This window comes from Tachypleus tridentatus, chromosome 13 (genome assembly GCF_004210375.1).
Source record: "Tachypleus tridentatus isolate NWPU-2018 chromosome 13, ASM421037v1, whole genome shotgun sequence".
Classification (NCBI taxonomy): Eukaryota; Metazoa; Arthropoda; class Merostomata; order Xiphosura; family Limulidae; genus Tachypleus; species Tachypleus tridentatus.
Window position 1 is genome coordinate 121,747,242 of NC_134837.1, and position 20,794 is coordinate 121,768,035.

At 30.5% G+C, this 20,794-nt stretch overlaps 1 protein-coding gene across 1 annotated transcript in view; it reads left to right on the plus strand.

Annotated features, from left to right (window-relative positions):
* The first annotated feature begins 4,072 nt into the window (after positions 1–4,072).
* The window catches only part of LOC143240677 (DNA-directed RNA polymerase I subunit RPA1-like), a 50,744-nt gene continuing 34,022 nt past the window's right edge, over positions 4,073–20,794 (plus strand). The window contains 6 exon segments of the mRNA XM_076483499.1: positions 4,073–4,193; positions 8,245–8,416; positions 12,963–13,090; positions 15,516–15,738; positions 16,696–16,930; positions 17,501–17,759. Of these exon segments, the coding sequence (XP_076339614.1) occupies positions 8,254–8,416; positions 12,963–13,090; positions 15,516–15,738; positions 16,696–16,930; positions 17,501–17,759 (1,008 nt within the window). The 5' untranslated portion in view covers positions 4,073–4,193; positions 8,245–8,253.

Sequence of the window (20,794 nt, forward strand, 5' to 3'; positions counted from 1 at the left end):
AATAAATTATATTTTTCACATTTTATAAGCTGTAATTTAAAAAAAACACACTAAAATAATTCAGTTAAAACCAGGATATTCATAATAAAACAATCATTAAAGCTTGAGACGAATTGAGAATCACACGCAAATTCGGAAATTTCTCAAAAATTTGAATAAACACATGTAGATATATGCGTCCTTTTATTTCCTTTCCATATTTCAAAAGTAAAGAAACCAAGGATGATGCAAATAAATGTAATTACAAGTTACAGCCTTTCTAGTAAGCAAGATTAGTTTTTAGAATAGGTACGACGTTCCAATCACTGGTGCGATAATTATCAAGTACGTAAGTTTTTACAGTAAAAAACGTTTTAGTATTTAAATCAACATTCAACAATCCAACAATGTATTTAAATTCTAGAACTAATTGAAGTTACTTATTCAGTTAAATATCAATCTACATGAATTTTACAGATTATTTATGCATGGCTAAAAAAACAAACAATTCAAGAAAGAATAAAAAACAAGCAAACAACAATGCAATATTTTATGTAAAATATTTGCAGAAGCTTAAAAATGTGTGATGAATTAACGACCAAACACAAAAACATAACCTATTCGTTAACTGTAGGATTGTTTGATTTTATTAATAAGGCTTATCTGATGTTTCTTATGTTAGTATCAGGTTAATGCTTTAATATGGTGATATTCTGTTCAGAAAGAAACTGTGGTTGTTTCTGTTTGGACTTGGGAAGAAGGTTCTTGGTGTTCTTCAAACCTGGTGTTCAAATTATGCACTGTTTCACCTGTGTAAAACACTGTACAACTTTTACACTGTGTTTTGTAAATATTTTCTATGTTTTCTGAACTTAATTGAATGTTTCACTAGCAATAATTAGTCCCTTACTAAGGTAGTTATAAAAACTGTTAATAAATTTAAAGAAAACACAGACAAGAAACGTTTAAGAAACAAGCAAACAAACTCAAACACTGCAAAACAAAGAAAGCGTAATTACTTGCATTATCCCATGTATAAAAAAATATTATTGTACCTTTATAAGAAATGTCGAAACGACTAGCACGTAAACATAACACCTATATTCATTTTCACCCCTAAAATAAAAGTTAAACACATGCCAAGAAAACCGTATAACGAAACCACCTCACCAGAAAACGTTTACAAAATAGTGTAACAGTTGTCCAGATTTTTACATACAATTCCACAAATAACAAATATCCAGGCATATCTTTATATATATCTTTGATCGTTAATTTCTCACACATTCCTAAACTTATGCAAATGTGTTACATAAAATATTCCATAATTTTATATATATATTCATCTCAGGATTATATTTTGTTTAGCCATATATAAATAATCCATCAAATTTACGCTGACTGATATTTACATGAATAAGTAACCACTATTAGTTCTGGAATTTAACTACATTGTTGGATCGTTGAATGTTGATTTAAATACTGAAACATTCTTTACTATAATAACTTGTGTTCTTGATAATTATCGTATCAGCCATAGATATCTCGTGCCTGTTCTGAAAAAATAATCTTACTTATTGTAAAAACTGTAAATTGTAATAAAATATATTTTATCAGTGAGTCAACTCAAAACGTAACTATTATAATTAAAATAAAATTAACACAAGTTTAACCAATGATCAGTGTTTACACACACACACACACAATTCGCTCAGTGATGAAAAGTTTAATTTAGATTGTTAAAATTGTCTCTTCGTGTTTCATAAACATTGCCACTAGATGTGGGAATTCACTTCGTTAGGCAGGTCTCCGTTAACGCTTTGTTTAACTTGTTAACCGCTAGACTGAACCATTTCGACTCCACTTTATAAAATGTAGTTTTGCTATAAAATTACGCCATATGGTGTAATTTATTAAACCACGTAATTGCATACATATTAAAAATTGTTTGTTTCGTGTGTTTAAGTTAAAAGACCAATCATAGCAACTTTGTATTTTGTTATACTTCATATTTTTGTTTGTGTGTGCGTGCGTTTTAATTCTAAACAGTTGCATTGTCAGCTCATAATACTATTCATATTTAATTAAGGGCGGGTTTAAGTCTAAATGCCCAGTCAGAAAGAAAAGGGGGTATGAGACAGGGCAAATATGGACCTGGCCAGCTTTAGCTAACCCCTAAATATACTCCTGAGCGGTAAGGCTGTGGACTTCCAACGCTACAGATCAGCTTTCTGGTGGTCAGAGTACAGAAAACCCATTCTAGAGCTTTGTGATTAATTACAAAGAAACATTTAATTCATTGTTGTTTGGGAAAATTAGTTACAATTTTAGGCATGCAAATCATATAAAATAAAATTACAAAACTTCTCTCATCAACATTTTTAACATCATTTATGCAAATATTATAGTTATTTGTATTTTGTTCTATTTGAAACTATCAATAAACTACAAAATGTGTTACTTTAAGTTACTTTCACTGTAGACATTTTACGATAATCAACGAGTCATAGCTTTGTGTAAATATTATATTTTTCATGCATTTGTAAAAACCTATGCCATTCTTCATTCCATCGGTATTTGAGTCAGCATTGCGTATAAGCTAAATCATTATATTACCTAAATTATGAACTACCTAACCACCTACCATATCAAAAATTATGATAGTCTAGCAGCAGCAAAGTAAAACGTTAAGATAATTAATTTAAATGCACTTAAAACGTATCGATCGCGAATTTTAGAAGATTTGATCAAATTCGTTTTGAACAGAATATAACAACAGTATAAACAGTTCAACAGAATAGAGGTCGATATCGGATGGTGTACGATTAACGGGAGCCCGTTTATACAGAATGGATATAATTCTGCGAGATAATACATAATGACTCAGCTTTTATGTGCAAAGTTTTCCATTCTTTGTTTAAAACTATTCATACCTTAACGTAGAATAAATAAGTTACCTAAAATACAATGTAAAAAAATAAATAATTAAGGAAATAAATAGACCACTATTTCGTTTGCGCAATCTAACATCGACTGTTCCAAGAAATGGCATCTGAAAATAATTGCTGATGCGTTATCTAGTGAGTATAATTATTATCTCTTTGGATAGGAAATCATCATGTCGCACATGTATACTTGCAAATAACTATAAATAAAACTTCTGCTGCAGTGAAATAAACATGAAAAATAACAGTAACTAACTAAACGTATTTAAGAATACTATTGCGTTGGAAATTTTATCCCGTTTTTCTTAGCATTGATTATAATGAGAAAGAAAATAATAATAGGTTGGAGCATTTGTGTGGGTTTTCACACAAGAAATTAAAAATTTTGTTAACATTTGAACTGTATTATAAACGAAAAAATTGATAAAGAAAAATTCATCCAACACGTTCTTACAGCATGTCTTATGTTGGATTACAAAATTTCATTTTTTTGTTTTTTTTTTAAAGTTATATTGGATCATCAACTGTGTCTTTCGCGGGGAGTTGAACCTTGGATTTTAAAATTATAAGTTTATAAACTGGCAGACTACGGAAGACATAATTAATTGTTTATTTGTCGTATATCAGGACGGATGGTATGAGTGCTAACACTTTTACTAATAAAGCAAAGAACAAAGTTTCGATCTTCTTTGATCATCTTCAGGATATTTGTTTGTTCGGTATACTGATCAGAACAAATAGCGTTGCAAAGGTTGTAAATAATTTTTATCAGAAACTGAAAGAGAAATCTACCAGAGTTTTTCCAGTTAAGTTCAGATATTTAAAGGTAACATGGCATAACGATCGTAGTAAACTTTACAAGTTAGTCACAAAACGGATTTTGTATGATCTAAAATATATATGTATTTCATAGCAATTTTCGCGTTATACATTGATTTAACAAAAAAACTGAAAAAATAGTGAATAGTTTATAAGTTTAAAGATATAATAAATCTACGTATTCTGTAATGTAATGTTTAGTGATAAGACTGTTATTCACAACTTACTGAAACAAAATATTTAAATTTAAGAACCACACGATGTTGTAATTTAAATAATTAATTTTTAATTCTTTATTACCCATAAAAGATTTTTGTGATACCAGAGGCCAGCACTTCCCACCAGTCTTTTTGTCGATTACGAAGAACGTACCGAAGTAGATATGACATGTGGATAAGTAATATTATTAAAACTATTATATTTTTTCGTATGAGATGATATATCACTCAAGTAAGATTTATAAATCATTAATAGGTTAAACAACTGATGTTGTTACTCGTTATTTTGTAAAGTTAAATACATATCATCCGCTGTTGATTATATATTTGATTTAGAGTTTGGAAAATAATATAGACTATAAGCCGAAGAACACTTAAATAATACTTCGTGTATTGTAATTTTAGTATATTAGATAATAAATAACAATTGAGAATTAAGCTTTTCTATTTTAGTTATGACATACAGAACTAAGTTCGCTAGCTAGAGTCTTCTTTAGAAATATCTGATTTAACTACTAAATCTTGGTCTAAAATGGCTATAATTTAATTTTATATTTACTGTTAGTCTTTTCAAATTGTTTTTCTTTGGGAAGGAATTTTCATTACTAGAAATTGTTCATAAGATAGTTCAAAGGATGATTCACTCAGTGGAAGGGTTGCCATATGAGGACATTAAAATGTCTGACATTTTTTCTTAAAAAAAAAAGTGTTAAACTTTAAGATTGCTAAGGGAATTGATAGTTGATACTTGATGGTGTTGAATTATTATGTTTTCATAATTAAATGTTGGGACATTGACCGTGTTGGGACATAAATATAAGATTTGTCAGTTTAGGGGTCATTTTCATTTAAGACAATTTTCTTTCTTTTTTTTTGAAAATGTGGTAGGTATTGGTTAGATTGCTTTCAGTTGCACTTGATATAGTGTTCAAAGGAAAGCTTGATAAAGATAACTGCATTAATTCTGAACTGGTAAAGAAAAAAATTGGAAAGTTTAAGAAATGGTAAGGCTCATCTACCAGTTAATTTTACAAGGTTTTTGAATGAGGTTAAAGATTGGATAGGTGAGACACTTTCTACTGTTTTTTTTTTTTCAGTTTTTGATTAGTGGGCAGATGTCAGCTAATCTCACTCCTCTTTTCAAGAAAGGTGATAAAAACTGTCTCTGTGATTTCAGACTTTAGTCTTGCATCATTTGTGGGAAAAGTTTTAGAAAGTCTTTTAAAAATGCTTTGCAAAGTCATTTAACGAAGTTTAGAGTTTTATTGGAGAGTCAACATGGTTTTATTAAGGGAAAATCTTACAAATTTATTTGACATTCTTTGAAAATGTTACTGCATATGTAGATGAGAGTATGGGTGTAGATTTAGTGTATTAGAATTTTCAAAAAGCATTTAAGAAGGTGTCACATAAAAGGCTAGTAAAGAGTTCTTTGTAGATGTGGGGGATAAGTAACAGATTGAATAGAAGAGTGGCTGGATGGGAGAAAATGGTTATAAATGGAGCTCAGTTTAAAGTGTTGTACCTCGTGGTTCTATACCTTTGCTCTTTTTGATTTACTTTTATGACATAGATGGAGAAATGATCAATAAGTTACTTATATTAACAAATGATATCAAGGTCTTTGGTGTTATCAATTATGAAGAGGATGTTGCTAATTTACAAAAGGATTTAGATAATTAGTGAGTTGGTGAATAAATGGCAGATGGGTTTTAATTATAATAAATGCATGTTATTGTATGCAAGTTATATTTTGATTTTTAAATATAATTTGAATGTAAATAAATTTAACAGTGTCATGAAAGAAAATAAAATATTTTTGAAATAATGATTCTTCAGTCTTTTAATCCATCCAAGTAGTATGCTGTTGCTAGTGACAGAGCAAATAGGATTTTAGGTTGTACCTATAGAAACGTTCAATACATCTATGAAGAAGTTATTTCATTGTACAGGTCACTGGTTAGGCCACAATTATAGTAGTACTGTGTTCAGTCTTGATTCCTTACCTTAGGAAGGATATTGAATTGTTAGAAAGGGTTCAGAGGAGGGTTACTAAAATGGTACCTGGAATGGAGGGTTTGTCATATGAGGAGATTAAGATCCTTAAAACTGTTTTGTCTTGAAAAATAATTGTTAGAGAGGATCTGATTTAAGTGTTTAATATTGTAAAAGGAATTGATGTTGATGTACCAACATTCTTCATACTTAACAGTAAGTATAGTATGACTAGAGGATACAGAGATGAAGTTTGGTAGGGTTGGAGTCCTTTTCAGATAAGACAGTTTCCATTTTAATAATAGGGTAGTTATCCTCTGGAATAGGTTATCTTAAAATGTAGAGGCAGTAAATTTAAGTGAGTTTAAGAAAAACTAGATAAGTATATGAATGATAAGGGCTGGCTTTGGGATTTATTTTTATTTGTAATTTAGTTGAAACAACCAAGATAAAGCAATAGGTCACATGTTATTCCTAAACATTGTTATGTATTTGTGTACATGTATATGAGATGGCTGATATGGGTACTAAAAGCTTTTATTTAAAACAAATAACATTTTGACTTTCTTAGGTCACTATCACTTTAACCTGAGGTTGAAACATTGTTACTTGTGTTTTAAACAAATTTTAATACCCATATCAGACATTTCTATATATACTGCAAGTGGGTAACTCAGCATCATGAATTTGAATGATAAAGGTTGACATTGAGGGTAGGCTTGTATATATATTTTAAGTTTAGTGGATGGGTTTGTCTGGATTAAACAATAGATCTGTTGTTGTCCTTAAATATTGCTTGCATATTCAGTTCTACTGATAACATTAGGTGTGTGTGCATAAAAACAAACATCCTGTTAGAAAATAAGTGTTTTAATTTGAACCAAGTCTATTGTTTTACATAAGAATCTGAAACTTTTATCCTATTGATTCTTCAGCTAATCTTTGAAATTTCAGTATGGTTACCTTTTACACTTTTCTTTCAAGAGAAGCTAGAGATTTTGATCTGTCCCATTTCAGAAATCATTCTGGTCAGGTTCAGATTATTCGAGACTTCCATCTTAGAGGGAGCTCTGATGATTGTATAAAGTATTATTCTTCATGTGGATTTATGACAGTATGTCTGATGTTCTTTGGTTATATTGTTTTAATGACTGTTTTCTCAGCCTAACTATTCTGGGTAGGGTACAAGGTCTTTTTAAAAATTTTGACATCAAATTGTTAGAACAAAAACATTCTCTTTGCTGTCAGTTGTGCTTACATGTTTTTTGCAGAGGAAGATCAGTCTTTTAAACATTGACAATATAAGAAGCTGCTCTGATATTTACAGACTGTATACATCACATTGTCTGTCTGGTTTAAGGAAGAAGTAAGTATTTCCATAATATAAAACTGCAAATTTCTTTCATCTGGAATTGGTCCTAGTTGCCTTTCTCTAAACCCCAAAGAGACAAAACTATACCCAGTAAACCAAGTGAAGCCTAATTAGTAATTTGTATAATATAACCTCTTTTGACAAGTAACCAGCAAGATGACAAGTTGTGGTGCATGTGACATTGGCTATGAATCTTGGTCATTTCAGTAGTTAACCTTTTATTTTATTTTGGTTATAACCAATTCCACGATAAAGAAAACACCAATCATGATACTTTGTTGTTTAAAATGTTTGTCCTATCATTCTGAGGTTTCTGTTCCTATTTTAGGAAAGTCACAATTTCATTCTATGTTTAGTTGAATATACATGGTTGTTGGTATTTGTGTAGGCAAACAGAATTCTGTTGCTAATAGAGCTATTTACTAAAATGATAATTTTGTAGTTTTTAAAATATTCTGGGTGAATTAACTAGGGTCATGTTGTATCGATAACATATTTTTGTGATTCTGAACAGTATATTGAGTTATTGTGACATTGCTAAGTTTTTTAAAAGGATTAGAAATTTTTAGTTTAAGAAATGTTAAAATCCAACTTAAAATAGGCATTTTTGTAAAAGCTTAAAATAATATTTAAGATATTGTGGAAGTAATAATGGAAGCATCATTGGATCTAATAGATACTGGATCTGTTTTGTGTTGGTACCTTGGCCTCACAATGTTGTGGTTATCATCATAATTGTGATAAGTTTTTTTCAGTATCTGAAGTATTCTTCACTCAGTATTTTAGCTAGTATCAATTAATTAATTAATTAGCACAGTCGTATTTATTTTTAGAATTAATCTATCAGATCTCAAAGCTCCATTTGCCACAGTTTAATACTGTAAGAAAAGAAGAAACATTGATTTTTGTTTTTCAGAAAGTAAGTATGGATGTTGATAAGATTCCCTACCATTCTGTTCAAAGTGTTGCTTTCAGTATATACGGCACTGAAGAACTGAAGAAACTCAGTGTCCTTGAAATAACCAACCTTAAGACCCTTGATGCCCTTGGTCATCCAACACCAGGTGGACTGTATGATGGTGCTCTAGGTAGGGTTTTGTTCAGTTTCATTTAGTGGTTGGTTGAACATTCTATGGTTTAACATGCTGCTTTATTCAAGTGTTTGCAAAAAATAAAAAAATTATAGTAACATTTTAATATGGTTGAAAAAGAAAATGTACTGTTAAGTAGTACTAAAGAAACAAGACAAAATTGTTTAACTTTAATTAAAGGTTTAGTGGTTAAGTACTTGAAGTTATGGATTAACAATGTATTATGGTTCACTGATAATGGTCAATCAACCAAAATTAGAAAGTTCTTATGTAGAAGTGTTGGAAAATGTGGAAATATATGGAGTTGTATTCAATGTTTATTTTATGGGATGGCTGAGCTTTAAAATCTGTGTTTGCAAGAGAAAATAATAACTGTCACTGACTTTGAATATTCTATGACCTTGTAGTTGACCTTAATCATATAGGTATTAATCTTTCACCACCTAATATTCTCATGTGAAAACACTTGAAGGGAAAATAAAACTTGAACATGTGCATTTCAATCTTGAAGGGTTAAGAAACCCAATCACCAGTTTTGATCAGATTAAACCATATAAAATTAAGTATTAAAACTTGTCTGAATAAAACATTTACAAGTTATGTTTTTTAATGAAACACTTTTGTATGAAATTATTTCATGCCTTCAGTATACAAAAGTCTATATTTGGAAAGGTTCATAGTTGTGTTGGAATACTTCAAATACAATGTTCTCATAGGGAAATGTTAGGTAAGATCTTTAGGACTTGACTTAGTCACAAATTACCAGTAAGACCTTTCACTACATCCTGGATTGCCACTCTTCACAAAGTAATAGAGGTTTTACAAGATGGTCATTCTGAAAGCAGTTAGATTTATTTATGAACATAAAGTGAGAAACAATAGCCATGAACTCTACAACAAAGGACTGAAGTAGAAACATTCAGTCTGTTTCAACTCCATTGTGATGTGAAAACTTGTGTGTTTGTGTGGAAGAACAAATATTGTTAGTAATTCACAGAAACAGTAACTGGTTCATACTGCACTAAGAAGAGGTAGAGGAGAAAGCTGGTAAAAAATAAACCAGCCTTATTAAAAGTTTCTGTTGTTTCAACATGGAGATGTTATTGTAACTTGTATTCAAAATAAAGGAAAGCTGACCATTATTTGTGACTATTATTGGAAAATAATTCATATTTTAAAAGGCCTGTATTTGTTACCAAGTAACCAGTTTTTAGTTTTATATTATACAAATAAGGAAAGAAAAATGTTGCTTTTCATTCCATTACCACCATAACATTCCCATGTGAGAACATCTGTGTAGCTATCTACAAAGGGAAGAGTGAAATTTATTTCAAGGCTGAAAAAACAAAAGTACCCTGAGTTAAGCTCTTCCCTGAAAGTAATCTAAAAAAATAAATAAATTCAACATTCTTCTTGTATTAGTCAGTAAGCAGTTAGAAGTATTGAGATATTAAAAATAGATAAAGGATGTGAAAGATTAGACATGTGGTTATCATTTTCATTTTTCCAATGTTAGTAGACACTGGGCAGGTGCTTAAATCTGAAAGTTATTAATTTTACTCCTATGTTTAAAGTGAGTGATAGGAGTTGTCCTGAAAATTTTAGGCCTGTTAGGCTTATTTCTTCAGTGGAAACCCTAGAGTCTGCAGAGCTTGATTTTAGGTCAGTAAGTATTTACTTCCTGAAATCCAACTCAGTGTAGAAAAGCTAAATTTTAATGGCTGTTTAAAACAGTCCACTTTTTGCTTCCTTAAGTGTTTGTTACATTTTATAAAGCCTAAATATTTTATAACATAAGTATTTGTGAAGATTGTTAACTTTACCACACAGATTTAATCTTTTCTCTACAGGTAGAAAAAAGCCATTCTTTATTAAAGTATTCCCTTGCAGTCCTATATCACAAAACTGGTCTGTGTAGTTTGACTAGCTTGATCAAAATCTGATATGACTAGCTTAAGTCTTTACATCACAGCTGAATGAATATCAATAACTGAGTTTGTAACCGATCAGCATCTTTGCACATCTCGTGTCTTTTGCAGCTCTGCCACTGCTACGTAATATACATGTTAAACTGGATGTATGCCTGTAACATATTTTAATGTTAAACTAATATGTTACACATGCTCAGCAACTCCTATGAGAACTGAAACAGTCCTTTGACTTCTTAGCTCTAAGTAGATATGATTGACAAAGCCCTCTGTTTCTTCATTCCTTTTTTGTAACCCATAACCTGACTGGTCTGACTGGATCATAATTTGATAACTGAATATTAGTCATATAAATATTCAAAAGATTGTCCAGAGTCTGATTTTGATGAATGTCTATATTTGTTTTTTATTCTATTCTGGGCACTGAAACTCATTTCACACTCAACACTTGTAACAACTATACTTGGAGCTTTTGTACACAGCTTTAAAAACTCAGATATCATTCTTTATGAAGTTATATAACATTCTGACACAGAATATGAGTAGATAAACATTTGTATGAGCTTGAAATTATATCTTTTAGCATTGGCCATTCCTGATAAAGGTTTTCTTTGTCTAAGAGTTTGCTGACTTCTTTTTGTTCATCCTTTCCCTGGAGATTGACACGAACAACATCTACTGTTTGGTCAGTTCCATGTAACAGTGCAAGAACTTCACTTTTACTAGTACCTGACAAATTCACCACCATTGGTTCCAGGAAGAGGCTAAAGTCTTTGAAAAACTCAGTCTTCTTTTTTTGTGTTTAATATTCTATTCTAAACTTTGTATGTATCTCTTTTTCAGGTCTGATAACTAATTTTCAATGTTATCAGAACACTTCTTAAGTGTTTCTCCATTGATAAAAGCACTAGTTTTGCTTCCTTCTCTCAGTTCTATCCAGTTTCTCTTATTCTTTAACCCTTTCCATCTCCTGATTCTAGAAACCCTAACCACGTAAGTAGCATCTTTCTTTTGAAAGGATAATTAGAACTGAGTTATAATTCTCATACACAGCTTCAAAAGTATTTATAACTTCACGATATTTTATGGTATGTGGCTTTTTTTTATTGTAAGTTCAGGCTCACCTTTAAATACTGTAAAGTTTTGAAGTATGATTACTTAACCCATTCATGAAATAATGCACAGTTATTACTAAATGTCCTGAGAGTGTTCAACTGTTTAATTTCATCTACACAGCACCACCTGTCTTTATACCTGTCACTGTTGGTGCACCATCTGATGCTAGAGAAACAATCTTAGCTGGGTCAATCCTGAGATGGTGTGAACTTTTCCATCCTCAGTGACCACATTTGTCAAAAACTGTGTTACTGCTTCACGTACCTTTTACATACTGATAAATATTTCTGTATTGATAAATTTGTGCTTTCATCTGTCATTATTACATGAAGGATTTCTTCTCTAAGTGACCTCTGAATAACTCTATATGTGACTGGATATCATTTATTGTTACATAAATTATTATTATTCCCTTTAAGTGCTGTTACCCCAGTAAACTGTTGATTTTATCAGATGGTAACTCTTCCTTTGATACATAAAAGATTGTATGAAACAATATTCTGTCATCATCTGGTACAGAGAATGAATTATCAGCACTATCATACATTTTACTCTTGTCCTCAGATTCCTTCAGTAAACTTTTCTCCAGCTGCTGCTGTTCTGAAGACTATTATTCTGAATGTAAGGTGATCCCTCATTCATCCATATACTTTTCACTTTTCTCTGTTCAAATGCTATATTTCAGTCTCTTACCTACTGCTTTAACAACCACCACTAAACATTTTTTTGTCTAAGATTGAATTTTCGTTCCAGAAATGGTAGTGTTTTTTTGCTGTTTAGTCACCAGGTTCAGTTCAAGAAAGGAAATTGTGTATGATTTTGTGAATTATCTTCATAATGTGTTCCATTTTATCATCTTGAATAAAATATTTGTTCAGTGAAATTCTATTTGTTGCACAATTCTTCTTAAATCATTCTGGTCACACTGCAAACTGTTGGTGAGACGATATTTTTGTCATCTGCATATCGTGAGTGCTTGATAAAGTCTATAAAGATCAACAAACTATTTCCACCTTGGATTGCATCAGACCGACTAGTTCTACTAAAACTGAAGCATTGAGTCATATTTACCTGGATAGTGGGAAACCAGTCATGTGTGTTTGAGTAGCTACATAAATTTACACCAAATAAAGACAGTGAACTTGTACCAGTTAATTTTCATAACATCTTTGTAAGCCTAGATGTTATTTTTTCATACATTTTTTTGGAAAAATGTACATATCCTCATCTAGAGTCTGAGAAAATAAACATTGTAAAAGCATTTAGTGAAATATGATTAACAAAAAAAAAGATTTATTAAAGGAAAATTTGTCTTACCAATCAGTTAATGTTTTCTGAAGATGCTACTTATTAGTTAGGACATTAATGTAAATAGAATGTAATATGAAGGTAGGACACTAGTATAGAATGTAACGTCAAGGTACGAAACAAGTGTTGAATGTGACATTGAAAAATGCACATAAATGAATGTTCTGTAATGTGGCTTTCTAATCCTTTAGGTCCCTGTGACAGAGATGAGCTGTGTACAACATGTGGCCTTGTTCAGGTTTACTGTCCAGGTCATATAGGTCATATTAGTCTTCCTCTTCCTGTGTTCAATCCAGTGTTCTTTAGGTCAATGTATCAGGTACGTAGCTCTGTGGTTGTTGTAAGATTGAGAATCTGGCATCTTAGGTTGTAGTAGTGATAACAATGAGATAGCGTGTGACTCTTTTCCTTGTTTATATATATGTATTATGACATATGCATAGAATTATCTTGTGTATAATGACTGTGTAAGTTTTAAGCCACTAAAATCATGACATTACAGGGTTCTAGTTAAACTGACCTGCCAGGTTCTATGTGCATGTCACAAGATGCCTGATGCACAAGGCAAGCACAAGTACTTTGCTTCGTACTAAGTGTACAGTTTGCACACAGCTGTCCGCAATCAACTTCTAACATGTTTCATCAATGACAATAAATTGCACACAAAAATAAAGTAACTTGAAAGTAGCACCTTATTAATATTTTCACCTCAGGTAAGTCAAAGTGTGCCTGTCACAACCTTTCACAGAGTTAATTAAATTTTGAATGTTACAAACTACTTTATTATCAATGTATATGGATAAACTCAGCATCAGAACATAGATGATAAATTAATGCTTAGTAGTAAGTTCTTAATTTTCTAAGGGAAATTAAAAAAAAATTCAAAAAGTAAATTTCCTTTAGTATGAGAACTGTGACTTTTGTTATATGTCTCTTTCTATAATTTTGTTTTACCATCTCTCCAAGAAGTATGACAGAACTATAATGTTTTCATCATTCAGGCAAAGCATAATTTATATCTTCTTCAATGCTATTTAGTTACAGAGCAATAAAATAGAAAATCAGGCCCTTCTTGCCACACAGTCTCTTTCAGATCTTGCCAATAGTTCTCTGTGATGTTTAATACCATATTATTTATAACCAATAGAAAGCCAAAGTTTTAATTTATTCAGTGATGTATTACATTGTTGTCTGTACAGAGAACTATTTTTTTTCAGTTCAAACTTTATTCCCATGGGAAACATATTGATGAGCTTAGCTGAAGTTTTAATAGCTTTTGTCACACAGTTAGAAAGCCAGAATAATCTTGATAGTTGTGGAACATTGTTTACTTCATGTTTGTTGTTATTCTGTGTTGGAACATTGTTTCCTTCATGCATGTTGTTATTCTGTGTTGTTGGGTACGTTATTTACACTATTTTATTTCTTGTTTTTCGTGTGCAATCTTTATTATTATGAAAGTAACTAGAATGTAAAAATTTAAAACTTTTTAAGTTAGCCTAAATAAAATTAACAATAATAATTTTTTGTGAGATTTGCTCACGAATAGATTCATGTGTTGTGTAACTCAATACCATAATGTAAGCTGCATGTTTGTCATGTGATTTGCAATTTATATGACACAATCAATGGTTAGGCACAGTAGAAAGGCCAATAAAACATTAAAATTTTTGTATAAATAAATGTATACTGTTACAATCTTTGGAAAAATGAGTTGATGTTCATGTTGGAGTTGTATGGAAATCAGTTATTGGCTGAGACTAACCAGACTGTTGTAGACTCCAGCAGTGTTGACTTCAGAAAAAATTGAAAAGATAAAAACTCTTTTGAATAATTAATAAACCAATTAAATAAAACCAACATTTGTTATTTCTTTTTGGTACTACTGGCTTATTTTTAAGTACTTTCATAAAAAAAAAAGAAGAAGAAAAGGATTGCTTATGTATCCCCTAAAATCTTCACATACTTGTACAACATTTAATAATAATAGTTTTTAATGTTTGAAAAACATACCTGGAATGGATAGAGTGGATGTTTTAACTTCTCTCCTGCAACATTATAGAATGCAGTTCTGCGATTATAAATTAGGAACATAACACAGTATAAAAGAATTGCAAATTCACACTTTATTTAATATTTTAGTTGACATATAGGTAGATAGATGGCAGCTGAAAGTGTTGGACTAGGACCTCGTGGGTGTAGCAGTCACTTGCATTTGTTGTACTTACCATTTAAAAATGAGTGACAGTGACAGAAGATTTAGTAATTTTGCAATAACAAAGACAAGAGACATTTAAATCACTAAGCATTCTTTCATCAGTCCATTATGTAGGTATGTCCGTAATAAACATATAAGCATAATAGAAATATTTCAAATACTAGAATATTGGGAATGATGAAATAGTTAATCATTGAAAATCTCTGTTTCAAGTAGGTAATTATTTTTATGATAATTGATTTGTTATTAACTTTGATTAACTAACTTTGTTGGGATAATTGACAACTAATATTTGAGAACACTAAGTTGATTATTTTCACGAGGTTAATTGAATAATCTTAAGTTTGATAAATCTGTTTATGGGACACAAGTTGGGTAATTGTTGCTTGTTAATTGATTGAGTTGACCCTGCTATGCCATTGAATAATTAAAACAGGAGAGTAATATTTCAGTATATCACTATTGACGAATTGTTGCATAATTTGTGTGGTTTTTGTGTTTCACAGTGTTGTGTTTTCAATTGTAGCTCATCCGAGGAAGCTGCTTTAGCTGCCACTCTTTGCTGTCACCACCATTTGCCATTCAACTGATTCTAGCCCAGCTGAAAGTGTTGGACTATGGCCTTGTGGGTATGGTGCAAGAACTAGAAGAGGTTGCACTGGAAACAGTAGCTCAGAGTGCTGGGTCTGGTGCAATTGAAACTCTTGTAAAGAATAAGATGACAGAAATAGTTAACAGGAAACTTGAAGGTAATAATTCCTTTTTCAATTTTTTTTTGTTTTGGAAGTTTATACAGAGAAGGTGCACCAGTAAAGAATATTTGTTAATAGTATTGGTTTATTATTATGACAGAATGACTTGTCATATTTTATAAATCACATATTTATTTAGTGGTAAGTGTCAGATTAACCATTATTATTTTTATTTATTATAACAGAATGACTTGTCATATTTCTTTAAGTCATGTAAGGTAAGATGAACCGATATTGTTTGTAGTTATTATATTTTCTTGCCTCTTTTTTTTAGTTAATCTAACATAGTATTTCCCAATTGGTGGTTTGTGAATTCCCAGTGGTTTGAGAGATAATTCTGAGGGTTTTTGGAGAAAAATGCAGTAATGACATCTTTTATCAGTTTCCTGGTTCTACAGTTCTTACCATATTTTGGTTTTCTTCAAATTTGTATAAATATTTAAGGAAGGAACAAGTTTGATTCTGAGCCACATTTAAGCTTACAGCTCTTTTGTTGAGCCAAACTTTAAAGCACTGTGTTTTTCAAAAGAAGTTTAGAAATCTCCTTAATTTTAGTTAAATAGTTTTGTTTTCAGGTTTTTTGTATTGTTTCAATTTTATTGGATACAAAATAAATAACGATATCAGTTGAGATTTTATTGTAAATGTGTTACAATAAATTCAATGCATTAAAATTTATTTTACAAAATTTGTAACTACTTTTCAGAAAAAAATATTACTAATTGAGGGATTTGCAAACAAAAAAAAAGTTGGAAACTGCTAGTTTAACGTAATGTACTATAACTGACCTTTCAAGTCTGATGGTATGTAACATTGATGTGTTTCAAAAGATCATATACTTCTTGCTGCATTTGGTGTAAGACCTGTTGGCACAAATGTGACTAAAAAACAAAAAAACAACAGTATATTCAGTTAGATTAATAATGATCTTATTGAATAATGTTCACTTCAAAGGGCTCAATTTGGAAAGTGCAAAACTGAGTGCCCAGGTGAAGAACGTGGTGGAATGTCGACAAAGAATTATCAAAACTTTTATAAGGGAGTACTTAATGGGAGCAGGGAGAAAGTGTACGTCATGTGGAGTCTCACGGAAAGGAATGAGTATCCATAACAACAGCAGAATAATTTTCACAGCAAATGTCAGGAAGGCGGTCAAAGTTAAGCCTAAAAAACCACCGGCAATTCTGAAGTAAGTAATTATATCTTTAATTTTTGTGATATGAATATGCACATGAACCCAGTATTGTTACAATAAAACATTTTTAGTTGTATAGCAAGGATATTTGTGTGATAAATGTAGTAAGTATACACAGTTATTGTATGTATGTGTGTGTGTGTGTGTGTGTCATTGTATAGTGTTACGTTACAGTAAGAAAAAATATTAGAGCAAAACATTTCCATCAATATATAAATTAGAATCAATAAGTTTTGTTCTTTGCTAAGTTGTGGAATGAGAAAAAGCAAAACAAAGTTAGTAGTGGTCTTGGGCTAAGAATGTAGTGGAATATCAACCATGAATTGTTAAATTGTTTTAAGTTGGTTAAAGTTTCAGTGATCTGTGAATGCCCCTTTGTTCAGTACCTAAATAAATGGTTTTGGCTCACATTTGGCCAGTCAGACTTACCATGATTTCAACTAGTATATTTTGGTGTTTTTCCCTTTACAATACCCATAATTGGTATATTTTTAGTAAAATTTCACTAATTATGTATTTTTATTGACCATTGAGTTTGTCTTGTGTGGTTTGATGTTGATGTAGGGCTCCAGAAATGTTTGATGAGTATGATGATGTTGAAAAAGAAAATAATCAAGAAGAAGAAGAAGAAGATAAGTTCACTGGACAGAACTATTTAACTCCTCTTGAGGCACGAAAACACTTGCATGAGCTGTGGAAGAAGGAGCAAGCCGTTTTACAACGACTCTTTGGGTTACTGGTGACAGCCGGCAAATATCACCAGTCTCCCATTGACATATTTTTCTTGGATGCTGTTATTGTTCCTCCATCACGGTTTCGACCAGTAAGTATTGTTGTAAAGAATCTGAAATTGTTTTCTAGTTTGGTTACTTCTTTATGTTGAATGTTATAATAGTCCAATATATAAAATCACTAACTGTGTTTCCTTGGTAACAAATGGTAGAAAATAAAGTTGGTAATTGGAGAATTAAAGGGTATGCTGTTGATGTATAATTAAATAAGAATATAAAAAGTTGGTTCTTGTCATTGAAATCTTTCTCTTACTTTGTTTGTAAACAACAAACTTTTACTTCTGTAGTTGTTGAAAGTAAAAATAATTTCAACTTGATAAATTCCATATTTTTCAACTTTACCATGTGAACTTCAACTTATAAAAAAATTTACTGTATTTTCAGTATAGTGTTGCATTTGTTTAACCCTACATGCATGTATGGGAGTCAGTGTCCATATCCTGATATTTACAAAGATACATTCAAAAGTTAATTAACCAACTTTATTATCAATGAAAGTTAGTAAAATTGACATCAAAACATAGGTTTTAGTTCAATTTTTGATGCAAGGTAAGTTTTAGGTTTCTAAAATGAAAATATTTATGCAAATTCTAAATCTGGAATGTGTCACGTGGTATCTCTAAGATGTAAATTCTGTATTTAAGACTTTTCTTTCATGCCTTGCATGTGTTTCAGAATGTCAATCAATTAGACATCCACACTATAAATATTGAGAAGTTAGAGTTTAAACTTAGTACTGTCTGTCATTATTTTCTGAGATATCAATAAATTTGTTACACCTGCCAAATAATCTTGTCCCATCTCTTTTGAAATTGTATTTACTCGTGCATACTTGTCAGTGATACGTGTTCATGATCAATAGAAATAACTTTTTCTTAGCCATTTGGTTATGACATTTTTATATTAATTTATATAAGTGAAAGTGCCATTTCTAAAACATTTATTGAATTGGTACTTTGGTAAAACATGAAATTTTCTAAACATTTTTATGGGCCAATTGGAAAGCTGGGTAAATTATATTAGTTTTAGAACATCCTGTTTTACTGTTTGTTTGGGCAACAGACTTGGTGAGAAAAGTTGAAGGTTAATGAAGGCTGACTTTAAGAGAGAGAGAAAAACAACAACTCAATCCTGAGGTAAATGCTAAAATAAAAATAATTTTTCTTGTTTTGAGAAATGCATGAGGAATGTACGGTTAGAAAATACATGATGTAAGCTGAACTTTTGTTTACCTTAAGTTCTCTTCCATCCCATTGGGTGATTTATTTTTGTTTGCAGCACTCAGACATGTTTAAAGAGCAATAAAACAACAAAATTAAATGAAAGTAGAAAGTAAAAGGATTGTTTTAGCTTTATTTGTGATGATCACAATTTTTGTGAAAGCCCACACATGAGATTTACAGGTTTACTGAAAGTGAACTTGTGTTCATTTGATGGAATCTAGAGGTTGTGTAAGTGAATTTGCAGAATTGTAAAATGAACAAAATGAATTCGTAATATGTAACTCACGAAACTAGAAACCGGGTCAGACTGTCTAAAATAAGTTCAGAAACAAATCTTTAGTAAATATATTTATTAAGAATTCTGATTTTCTTTGAACAACAAAATTTATTGAAGATATATTAAACAACTTTTGAATTAAAAAATTACTAAATGTTGAATTTTTCCAATATAGGCTTAACCCAGTTGACTAATTCCATGCAGGTAGAGTTAACCCTTGTGCAATGGATCAGGGATCAAAGGCCATGTCATCACATTTGTTGACTTGCATTCAAAATTTTATTGAACTACTATCTTATGAATTTATATCAATAAGTTTGGAATCAAATTGTAGATTATAATTCAAACTATAATATTATATACAAGCTAATGTCTTAATTTAAAAGTAAGTATTAAAAGAACACATCTAAATACAAATTTTTATGAATGACATGGTATGTTGAATGCAGCATTGTTTAAAATCAGATGTTTGTGATGTCAGAATACTAAGTCTGTAGTTTCATACAAATTAGGAACTTAAATTACTAATATTATTGAGCTAGAATATAAAATAATCTTATATTTTTTATTTTGCTGATATATGGTTTATTACTGAATCAAACACAGTAGGGCTCCATTCACCCCTTTCCATTTTTGAAAATGGTCCTTTATATATACTTCAATAATTGATATGACAGCTTAGAATGTCCCCCAAGCTGTTTAGTCAGACATTTTAATCTTTGGAAAAGCTACCACTTTCTTGTAGTCCAAGATTAAATAGGTAGTTACGTTTTCAGTCCGCTCAAAGTTTCATATTTTTTTAAAGCTAAATACATCTTAGTTACTAAGATTAATAAATTATAGTGGAATTCAAAGGTATCAGTGTAGTTATTTGTGATTTTTTTGGTTATTAAACTATATATACAAAACTTAAAGTTTTTGATATCCTCCAGGTGCAAAATTTTTAAAGGCTTAGCATCCTATGTTCAGAAGTAACTTGAGTACAAAGGTCACAGTGAGAAGAAATAATTGTTTCTTTACTTCTTGATTTATTGTTCTATATTTTAAGAAAAATAAGTTTAATAATTTATTTCTAAATAGTAATAATTTATATATATATACATAAAATGTATAATAATTGAAATGTGACTATATATTACAAAATACTAGTCCACTAAAACACAGCCAAGACAAGTTAGACTAAAGGTCAGTTTTATATTACTGGATACATAACATGAGTGAACATGCACCATGTCAATACAAGTTATGTAATGTTATCCAGACATCACTGGAAAGTCAATATAATAAAAAATAATATTTAAATATGTAGATATATAGCATTATGAGGCTTAAGCTACTAAGACTAAACATTTATATTTGTGTTATATGTAGTTATTCTAACATGAAAAAAGCATAATTTATATTTATTTCCTAATTTTTTATTATGTCTACAAGATTGGTCAAGTGACAGACTCAACATAGTTGTAGAAAGTAACAAAGCATAGTCTTGCTGAAAATAAATGTTTGAAATGTATTTAAAAGGTTTTAGATATTATGCAAATAATATTTAAAATTTTTGGTACAAGGA